The sequence below is a fragment of the Myotis nattereri genome (genome assembly GCF_964212035.1).
Source record: "Myotis nattereri genome assembly, chromosome: 16".
NCBI lineage: Eukaryota > Metazoa > Chordata > Mammalia > Chiroptera > Vespertilionidae > Myotis > Myotis nattereri.
The window spans coordinates 43,141,011-43,151,511 of NC_138091.1; the positions used below are offsets into that span (position 1 = coordinate 43,141,011).

The following is a 10,501-nucleotide window of genomic DNA, read 5'->3' on the forward strand; positions in this document are numbered from 1 at the left end:
GAAGGGTGATGCTGAAAGCGCCTGGAGGCAGGCCCCTTCTGGCACCTCTGCTTCCTCTCTTGGGCTCAAGTCCAGCCAGCCCCCAGGCAGACATGGGGGTCTAGACAGACCCCAGCCCCGCTCACCTGTATGCCTCATGGTGGACCCGCACCACCAGATCCCAGAGCCTGGCCTGGACAGAAGGGGCCTGCAGGCCTGTGTGCCTAGGCAGCAGTTCTGGAAATCCCCTCAGCACCACAATCCTTTCACAATTTGGAAACAGAGTCTCCGAATTTAAGCAAGAACCCCTATGCCCCTGGGGCCCAGCCTTGGTAGAGCCCCATTTCCCTCTACACCAACCAACATCAACTATCTCCTCGCTCCCCAACACTCTAGTGTGGAACCCTGACTGCATTCTGATCATCAGAAACCCCAGTGATGATGGTGGATTTTCCATGCCCAGGACCTGGCACTCAGGCCTGACATTCAGTCCCGAGGTCCCGGCTCCTCCCACTGCTAAACACAGATCCAGGAAGGGCAGAGAAAATCCATCTAGTGAGGCCAGCTGCTGGGGCTCAGGAAGGAAGTGGGAAGACAGGTGATCCAGGGGCTGAAGAGAACGAGAAACTGGGCGTGAAAAGAGGCCCAGGCTGGGGAAGAGAGCCCAGGGGGCACCAGCCACATACAGGGTGCGAGGTTGCTCCTTTCAGCCTGTGAGCTGTGGGTCAGGAATGTGGGAGAAGGAAGGGACAGAGCTACCCAACAACCTGCTCTTCCACAAGCCAGGAAGCAGCTTCGGCAGCCAGCGGGGATCCTGGGTCAGCCTGGGGCTGCCGGTGAGTCATGGGGGTAAAAGGTCAGGTCAAGTGTGAACAAACCAGTTGGGCCACCCAGGCCAACTGCCCTTGTCAGAGGCTAGGGAGAGTTGTTGAGAGGAGGGAGTACAGACAAGGGGACTCACCGGACCCTCCTCTTGGCTCGGCGCCCTGCTCTTACCAGCCTCCCGCTCCTAAAGGCTGCCTGGCTGGCCCCCGAGGGGAGCCCAAAGGGATCTGTCCAAGGCCAGTTCTTTTGTTTCAATCATAGCTGCCTGGGCTGCCCTTGGAGTTTGCTCTGGGGAGTGGGTGCTAGCCTGGGATCCCGAGAGGAGGGCAGCGGTCGGTCACTGGGTGAGCTTCAGCATGGTGCAGGGGAAGGCGGTGGGAACGGGAGGCAGGGGAGAGAGTGGGAAGACTGCCCTCCGCCCCAGCGTCCAACTCCATTTGGAGTTGAAGGGTCACTCACAGTTCCTGGCAGAGGAGGGAGAAACCAGGGCCCTGGGGCTTCTTCCAGTCCAGGCCGCCTACTCAGGTGAGGTGCCTCCTGGGCTGTTTGCATAAGAAGCCTAAGAGGCCAGGGCTGTAACTCTTTCCTCCCTGTGGCCAATGCCCAGGCAGCAGGGGCGGGCTCGTCCAGATGGCCAGCCTGGGCGGGGATGGTGACCTCACCCTGAGTCAGGAGGCCCCCTGGCCCAGGGCTGGGCCCCAAGCCACAGAGGAGGAGTCTCAGGTCCCTTCCTCCCCAGCTTCCCTGGGTCCTGGAGCACCTCTTTGGAGGGGCTCAGGGGCGAGGGGGTAGAGTGCTCCAGCTCGCCTCCCCTGTCCCCCATCTCTCCCCGCTCAGAAGCAGGTGCTTAGCCCTCTCCCGGTTCCCCTCATTTTCCTACTACGCCCTCAGCTGCAGAAACAAGAGGAGGGTTTAGGTTTGCCTCCTTCCCTGCTGCCCATGTCCATGACGGGCTGGGCATGTACAGGGCACTCCCTCTTTGCCTTTGGCTTGTACTGTCCTTACTGAGGGGAACAGGGTGGCCAGGCCTGGAGGCCACGCAGCTGAGACTGAGCCTGGTGGCCAGAGTGGGGTTTGGGGTCAGGAGGCCCGGAACGGACCTGAATGCTGCCCCCTCCTGGCTGTGTGCCTTCCAGCCAGTCACTGAAACTCTCTGAACTTCTATTTGTACTCGGGGCAAATGGAGGTACCTTTAAGGCAGTGGTTCTCAACCTTCCTAATGCCGTGACCCTTTAATACAGTTCCTCATGTTGTGGTGACCCCCAACCATAAAATTATTTTCGTTGCTACTTCATCACTGTAATTTTGCTACTGTTATGAATCGTCATGTAAATATCTGATTTGCAGGATGTATTTTCATTGAACATAATTAAACAAATTGAACATAATTAAAGCATAGTGATTAATCACAAAAACAATATGTAATTATATATGTGTTTTCCGATGGTCTTAGGCGACCCCTGTGAAAGGGTCGTTCGACCCCCAAAGGGGTTGCGACCCACAGGTTGAGAACCGCTGCTTTGAGGCCTGCCTGCAGAGCTACTGGGGGGGTGAGCCTCTGAGTGAGAGCCCATGGGACCATGTTTCATCTTTCCAGCTTTGTGTCCCCAGTGGCCAGCGGACACCAGCTGTCATCATGTGCTAGTTGAGTGACTTGTGAATGACCAGGCTGTAAAATGCTGTATAGTGTAGAGACTCCTCTCATCTGGGGACGGGGGTGGTCCCTGCCTCCCCACACCACCCCCTTCCCAGTGGTCCATCGACTGGATGCTGCTTCCCACCCTCTTCGAGGACTCCACACGTCATCTCCATCTTCACATCCTTGCCCCTCCTCCCCCTTTGCGCTGGGCCCTGCCTCACATCCTTTCTCCTGGGGACCCCATCTCATCACCTACCCCCTCACCATCTGCAGCCTCCCCCTCTCCCAGCTCCTGCCCATTCACTTAGGTTCGGGAAGCCTCCACGCTCGACCTACACCTGCCTCTGGCCACACGGCGTCTCTCCCTTCCCTGCCAAGCTTCTGAGAGCTGTCTACACGCTCAGTCCGTGTCCTCCCCTTCATTCAGCCACCCCCTTGACCCGTTCCTGATAAGACGGCCACTGACGTCTGGGGGCTACTTCCGATGGATGTTTAATGGCCTTTATCTACCTTCCGCTTTCTTCTGGCCACTTCTCCTCGGCGGGAGCCAACACTCCCTGGTTTTCCTCCTTGTTCCTGGTGCTTTCCTCCTCGCAGGCTCTTCTCTCTTCCCTTTGTCTGTCGCCCAGACGTGGTGGCCCAGAGCTGTCTCAGAACTCCTGTCCCCACGTCCCCACTCTCTCCACACCCATGGCTCCAGCATCACATGCTGAGCACCTTCTCCTGGGGCAGCAGGCCGCCCCGAGCCAACTGCCTCCTCGGCCCGGACCAGCGGGGCCAGAGTGGTTCAGCCTCATTCCTTTCCTCCTCCCTCCCCATCACCCCTCACACTCCCTGCGCGCCAGCTGCTTTCCCTCACACACCCCTCAGCCCATGGGCTGCCGAGTCCGCCTCCCGAGTCTCCTGTCCTCATGGAGTGTCCAGGAGACCACGAAGGCCCTCCTCCATTCTCGAAGTCCTGCCACAGGGTCTTTTCTCAAACCCACCCCCTTTTCTCCTGAGAGCCTTCCCAGGGCTGCAGGAGAAAGCCCCCTTCCCCGGTGAGAGCCCGGGAGGCCCTGCAGGGCCAGGCACTCCCCACCCCTCACCCAAGCCCCCATTCCTGAGCCCAGCTGCACAGGGTGGGGCGGGGCTGCAAGGCCCCAGCGGTGCCACATGTCACACCTCCACCTCTGCCCGGCACTGAGAGCAGCTGGGTCACAGACACCTGTGCCAGGCTGGGCTGGGCCTCTGTGCCCTCCTGGCATCCTCCTGCCCCCGACGCTGGGCCCCGGGCTGGGCCCCGGGCTGGGCCCCGGTCACCTTTGGGTCTGAAGGCTCACGCTGTTTGGCAGGTCGGGCCCATGCATGCTTAGCGAGTGAGTAAACGGAGGGAAGGGCAGCACCTGCTTCTCCGGACTCTTCCCAGAAGAAAACAGGCCGGCTCACCTTTCAGGAAATTCCTTCTCTAAATGCTGCCTCGCACAGCTAAGAGCGGAGTGGCATTTCCTTTCTGGGGAGAGCCGAGGCCCCACCCCTGGAGTGGGTGGGGAAGGGGGTGTCGGGGAGACCCACAGCCGACACTGGAGGAAAGCAGGGTCACAGAGAGCGTGGTTTACACCCATCACACAGGAGGAAACAGAACCAGAGATGCTCAGCCACCTCCTGAGCTCACGCAGTGGATTAGGGCCAGCAGTGGGACCGGGCAGTCTCTGCCAATCACCGGGTCTCTGGCAGGTGCCCATCTCCTCCCCAGGAGGCACCACCACTCTCTCCAATGTTCCCCTGCCACTGCAGGGAGCCTGGGGACGGAGGGGCAAAGGTGCCACTCCGCAGTGACTGTGGATGCCGGGGAATTTCTCAGGAGGAACCCGAATATAGGGTCTCCCCCCCCACCCCACCCCCCACCATCTCCTATGGCCCAGAGCTCTGGGGTGGTGTCCCTGGGCAGACCTGAGCGCCTGGGCTCATGGGAAAAGTGACTCCTCGTCCCTAGTCCATACCCTGCACACACTCTGGGCCAGGCTCTGTGCGGGGCGCGGGGGTGCAGAGGGCAAGGTAGTCCTCCACCTCAGGGGCACCCTTCAGAGGGACAGACAGACACCCCACTATCACCAGGACGGAGAGTGCTGAGGCTCAGGAGTGCGCCGCTAGGAGTCTGCCCAGGAAACGGAGGGGCGCCGGGAGAAGAAGCGCTGGCATCCAGCCGTCTATCCCAAAGAAACTGTCTGGCAGGCAGGCCGGGCACCGGGCACAGGATCCCTCCGCTCCCCACCTTACCCCGCTGCCTCCCCCAGCGGGCAGGGTCCATTCCCCACCCGCTGGATGCTGTTCCGCACGCTGGCCACAAGGGGGCGGGCGGCCCCCTGCAGAAACCGGAGCGTGGGCGGCGCAGAGCAGAGGAAAGGATACCAAGGGGGACCACAGCCAGTCTTCCTTCGGTGGACTGCCTGCCACGGGCCCCGCGGGCCCAAGCTCACCTGGTTGAAAGCTGTCAACAACCTGAATCCTTAGGTATTGTTGTACATTTACATACGGGAACACCGGGGCTGGAGGGTGACTCAGGGGCCGGTGACTCAGCAGAACCAAATTCGGGTCTCTGTAGTCTCAAATCCCGAGCTCTTTGCGCTGTAACCACATGGGGTGGAAGAAGTACCCAGGAGCTTGCTTATGCGGACGGTGCCTCCTTCCTCTGGGCATCCCAGACTCAGTCCTGGGACTTGGCAGGGATCAATGTTTATTGAAATGACATCGACTACAAAGAAACTACAGCCTCCTAAGTTTCAAGGGTCATGCAGCCATTCCCCACCCCCACCCCCCACCCGCCGCTCTTTGGTCTAAAGGACAAACTGAGACCCCCAGAGGAAGCGAACTGACCATCATTACACAGCTGGTGACATGTCTGTGCATCCCCCTCCATTCCCCTTCCTGAAAAGTTCCTAAGTTCAAGAAGTCATGCCGTGGGCAGATTTCTGAGGATGTAAGAGTTTTTAAAACGTGCTCTGTTTTCGATTTCCCAAATTAACATAACTAGAATCTGAAGCGAAAAAGAAAGAAAAAGCCGCTATGACTGGACTTCTTTCTGAAACAAACCCATCAAGCTGCTTCTTCTTTTTTTTTTTAAAGAGGGAACTGAAATGCTGGAAGCAGCCAAAAAGGGAAGCAGCCTCCTGACTGTCATATCCATTATCTCGTCTGACACCCCCCACCCCCACCCCAAGCTCCTGTGAGAAAGAGCCGGCGCAGGTCCACAACCCCCTATTTCATGCCGATGCGCTTCGGAGTGGTTCGATTTCAGCATGATGATGCGGCGCACACACCTGATGCCATGGGTGGTGCAACGCACCCAGCGAGGCCTGGGCCAGCACCCTGTAATCAAGTTCATTCATCGGTAGCACAACCTGAATATTCACATTAAATGTGATGAATAAAGACCACCAACGGCCTCACGTGGGTTCAAGACAAATTTTGCCATAAATTTTTTGTACGAAAAACCTTTGGGCTCCAGGAAGCTCTGGCATTTTGGCAGATAAGAGATGTGTGCCAGTGCCCCTTGTTTCAGGGCAGAGGAAAGCGAGGCTCGGTGTGAGGGAGCTCGTCCAAAGCCGGCGGACCTGCTGCTCCCTGCGGAGCGCGACGCTAAGTCAAGTGAGTCTCCTCGGCGGGTGCAGCCCCCCCGTCCCGCCTCCGCTCCCCGCAACATACCTGCTCCGGGCGCTCCTCCCGCGGCGGTCCGCGCACGTCCTCGATGGTCTCGTACGTGTTCTCGGAGTCGCTGCGCGCCAGGGGCCGCGGGCACACCCAGGAGCCCGCCACGCTGCAGGCCTTGAAGCTGCCCGCGCTCCCGAGGAGGGCCGCAGGGGGCGCGGCGGTGCGCGCCAGGTCGTCCAGGGACTGTGCAGGCCTCACCCGCGCCGCGGGCCGCGCGTACAGGCAGGCGGGCTGGCCCGGGGTCAGGCTGCTGCGATGAGCCCGGGCGCCGCGCAGCGCGGGGCCGCACAGAGAGCCCACCCGGCCGCGGGGCTCGGCGGGCACGCCGTCGGGGCCCGCGGGCACCGGTGCGCGCACGAAGCGGTAGTCGTAGGTAAGCGGTTCCGGGACTGCGGGGCCGCGCTGGGGCGAGGGCGGCGGCTTCGAGGCGGCGGCCGGGTCCCCGATGGCTGGCAGCTCGCGCACATACTGCGCGGGCAGGTAGAAGGGGCGTCCGTCCGGCTCGCTGCGCACGTGCCACCAGTGCTCGGTGCTGCGTCGCAGCAGCCGATAGCGCTCGTTGGGCTGGATGGCGACTTGGCAGCCGTCCTTGCCAGTGTACTGGAAAGGGTGCTCCACCAGCACATACACATCCCCCTCGACGTCCGCCGCCATCGCGGCCGCGGCCTTTCCCTGTGGACAGCAAGGAGGAGGGGCGCGGAGGTCAGAGCCACGGAGACGCCAGGCAACCGCACTAGCGCTACGCTCCTCGTGTGCGTTCTGGCCTCAGGTTTCCTATCTCTAAAATGGGAGACTTGTATGACATAATCTCTTAAATTCGCATTCCTACACCCAGGGATGGGATTACGGCAACCCTTTCATCCAATCCCTTGGTGGAGGATTGTGGGTAATACTGGTTCAACTTTACAGGCAGGAAAGCCTTGGTTCAAAGAGACAGGGCAAAACAAACAAACAGCGCGCGCGCGCGCACACACACACACACACACACACACACACACACACACGGTGGGGGGGGGGCGATTTTCAACCTTTTGCATCTCATGGCGCACATAAACTAATAACTAAACTTCTGTGGCACACCAAAATCTGGAAAAAAGTGTAATTTTGATTTATTCACAACGGACGCCTATTGTGTTGGCTGTTGTCATTTTTTTTATTTGACAACCCAAGGGAGAAGAGGTGGGTGCCTTTGACTAGTCAGATGTTGCATCTTTAAAAAATTCTTCCGGCACCTCAGTGTGCTGCAGCGCACGGGTTGAAAATTGCTGACAGAGGGTGGTTGCCCGAGATCAAGTCGACACCACAGTTTGCCTAACAGTTGAGTGGGCCTCAGTTTCCCCTTCCGTGAAGTGGGAAGAACATCCCATTCCCTACTTCCCGCCCCACCTGGCCGCCTCCAGCGCGGAAAGAATGCGAGTCCACGGCGCCCCTTCCTGGCCCCGCGCCGCGCAACCACGGGGTGTCCCTGCTTCACTCAGTTCAGGAGCCCTGGCACGAGGGGCCGGACTCCCGAGGCCGGGAAACCGGTTCTCTCGGTTTTTCTTTTCTTCCCCAGCGGCTTTGCCGCAGACGTGAGCCCGGAGCCTGGCCCGCCCAAACCGGCCCTCGCCGCCTCTGCTCTCCGGCTCCCCCTCCCGCCCGAGAAGGGGTGGGCCCTGGCGCCGCTCTACCTGCCCCGGGATCTCTACGGCGCCGCCTGACAGTGGCCGCGAGAGAATGCGCCTTGTCTCCGGGGGTCCCGGAGCGAGCGCCCAGCCCCAGCCCCTCCGTGCCGCTCGGCCTGGCTTCGGAGCCTAACCCCGCGTCTGCCTGCGTCCGTCCCTCCATCACAGCCCGAGCCGGCGGCCTCCTTCGGAGGTGGCTGCTTCCTCCCAGCCTTTACCCTGACCACACCTCCTGCCCCAAAAGGTGGCCGGGGACCCGCCGTGGGAGCTCGGCTGCTCGCGGAGGCGGAGGGGCCGGGGACAGGGTCCCGCGGAGGGAGGGGCGCGTAACGCTCCTTCTTGACCTTGTCAAGCTTTCCTCGAAGGGGAAACTGAGTCACTCTACTCTGGGCCTGGGAGGCGGGATCCGCGCGCTGCCGGGAGCTAAGCCGACAGCCCCCGGGGGGACGCCCTTCTCCCCACCTTCCCCGGCCTTCGCGGCGCACTCACGTTGGCAGGACAGGTCCTCGGGAGCCCATGGGCTGGATGGGCTGCGCCTGCGATGGGTGCAGGTTAGGCGCCTGCCATCTCGTCGGGCCGGGACTCAAGGGCTAGGCTGGAGAGATTTCTGGAAGCAGGAGCTGGCAAGGGGGACAGAAAGGGAGAGGGACGCTCTGGCGGGCTGTCCCCAACCCCCAAAGCAGCTTTGGGAGGGGGCGAGGGGGAGCCTGACTGGGCCCGCGAAGACATTGGAAGCTGGTCCCGGGGCAGGAGAAACCATGAGGTAGGGACAGGGGGTGGGGTGGGGTGGGGTGGGGTGGGGGCTGTGGGCGTCCCTGTTCGGAACCCCGCTCCGAGTGACGGGGCGCTGGCGGGTCGCAAGCAAAGCCTCTGGAAGGTAGAGTCCCGCCCCTGCCCCCCCCCCCCGCCCCCCATGCCCGGGATCTGCTGACCACGGGCCTCTGCGTCCCAGGGTCTGCTGGACCCCGGCTTGTTGTTTGCCCGGGCACTCTCAACCCGAGCCAGGCCACTTGCACTCGAATCACCGGCTACGAGCCTTTGCAGCCGGGTCGCGGGCACTGCGCGCTCTGGCCCCGCCCTTCCCGACCCTTTCCCGGGCGGCTCGGCTGGGCCCGGAACACTCGGAGCGGGTTCGCACTGGGCCGCCCACGGGAGCGCAGGTCCTGGGATGGCGAGGATGGCACCCGGGCCTCGGCTCCTTGCCCTTGGGGGAGCGAAGAGGAAGGGAGGAATGCGGGGAGCGGGGAGCGGGGAGGATCCCTGGAGCAAGAGGACGGACCGGTCGCCAGGAGGTGCCCTGGGACGGGAATCACAGCGGCGCCAACGCCCCGGTCGGCGCTGGGGCCCTGGACCTGGGCCCCTCCTATCCCCGGACGGAGGGCGCCCTTCTCCCCCACCCCCCACCCCCCGTCCTCCGCTGGGAGGGGACCGTCCCGCGCGGCATCCTCCCGGGCCCCTTGCAGCTCCAGTCCCTACGCGATTGGAAGAGCCGGCGCGCGGCGCTCCCGGGCGAGGACCCGCACCTGCGGCACCCGACCCCCCACCCCTCACCCCCACCCGCGGCTCAGCACCCCCGCCCAGTCTGGCCCGGCCTTAGCACCTCGGGGTGTCCACTCGCTAGCCTGGCCTCCGCTTGTCCCGGCAGAGAGCGCGTGGGCTCGGCGTCCGGCGCTCGCTCTCCTCCACCGCCCAGCTCCCGCGCTGCCGGGTTTCCTGTTCAACAATATAGCGAGGGAGGCACCAGCCGAGCGCACCAGGCAGAACTTCCTCCCGGGCTGGGGCAGGGCTGTGGCGGCGAGAGACAATCCCCGGTGTCCTGGCTTCCTGTCCCCTCTGGGCGAGCCAGCGCCCTGGGAACAGAGGCGCCACCCCTCCCCCGGCGCTTCCCGGGACCCGGGGCCACACCTGGCTGCTCCCGGGCGGTGGAGGCAGCAGGACCAGGACAGGAGGACGAGGGGGTAGGTCTCCTCACCTACTTCTGGCTGAATTTCCCTCCCAACGACTTGGCTCTCATCCTCTCCTGGATGCTGGTTGGGGAGGAGGGCGCCCCTCCGATGTCTCCAGGGTAAGATCAGAGCAACTTCCTGGGGCCGGACTCATCCTCCTCACCTTATCTCTGCAGCTGCTTCCGGTGAGCTGGGGACAGAACACCTACTTCACAGGATTGTTGAGAAGATTAAATGAGATGCACTAAGGGCGATGTTGTTATGATCACATTATCATTATAAAACACACAGCGTATTAGCTGTGATTCATGCTACTTTTAGAAAAATACATTTTTATTGATTTCAGAGAGGAAGGGAGAGGGAGAGACAGAAACATCAAGGATGAAAGAGAATCATGATCAGCTGACTCCTGCGGGCCCCCCTACTGGGGATTGAGCCTGCAACACAGGCATGTGCCCTGACTGGGAATAGAACTGTGACCTATGTCCATGCTCAACCACTGAGCCACGCTGGCCAGGCCTAACACTACTTTTATAACGAGAGGAGCCTCTTTGGGTTTGGAATGAGGTCTCCACGTCTCCCATCCTCCTCTAGATGGTGGTGGTGGGTGTGGGGGGCAAGAGTCCTCAGAGGCACTTTGCGGAGGACAAAGGTGCTGAGTCCAAAGGCAGGGCAGGTCACTTGCGCCTGGTCCTCTTGCCCCAGATGGGCCTGCCTCCTCCCCACCCCCCCAGCCCTCAAACCAGGTTCCTCCTGTC

At 61.7% G+C, this 10,501-nt stretch overlaps 1 protein-coding gene across 1 annotated transcript in view; it reads right to left on the minus strand.

The window, feature by feature from the left end:
• ARHGAP27 (Rho GTPase activating protein 27) overlaps positions 1-9,497 on the minus strand; it is a 30,927-nt gene extending 21,430 nt beyond the window's left edge. The window contains exons 1-3 of the mRNA XM_081109624.1: positions 9,398-9,497; positions 8,287-8,417; positions 6,128-6,805 (exon numbers count right to left, since the gene is read on the minus strand). Coding sequence (XP_080965750.1) covers positions 6,128-6,787 — 660 coding nt within the window. The 5' untranslated portion in view covers positions 6,788-6,805; positions 8,287-8,417; positions 9,398-9,497. The remainder of the gene's footprint in view (positions 1-6,127; positions 6,806-8,286; positions 8,418-9,397) is intronic.
• Positions 9,498-10,501: the final 1,004 nt, after the last annotated feature.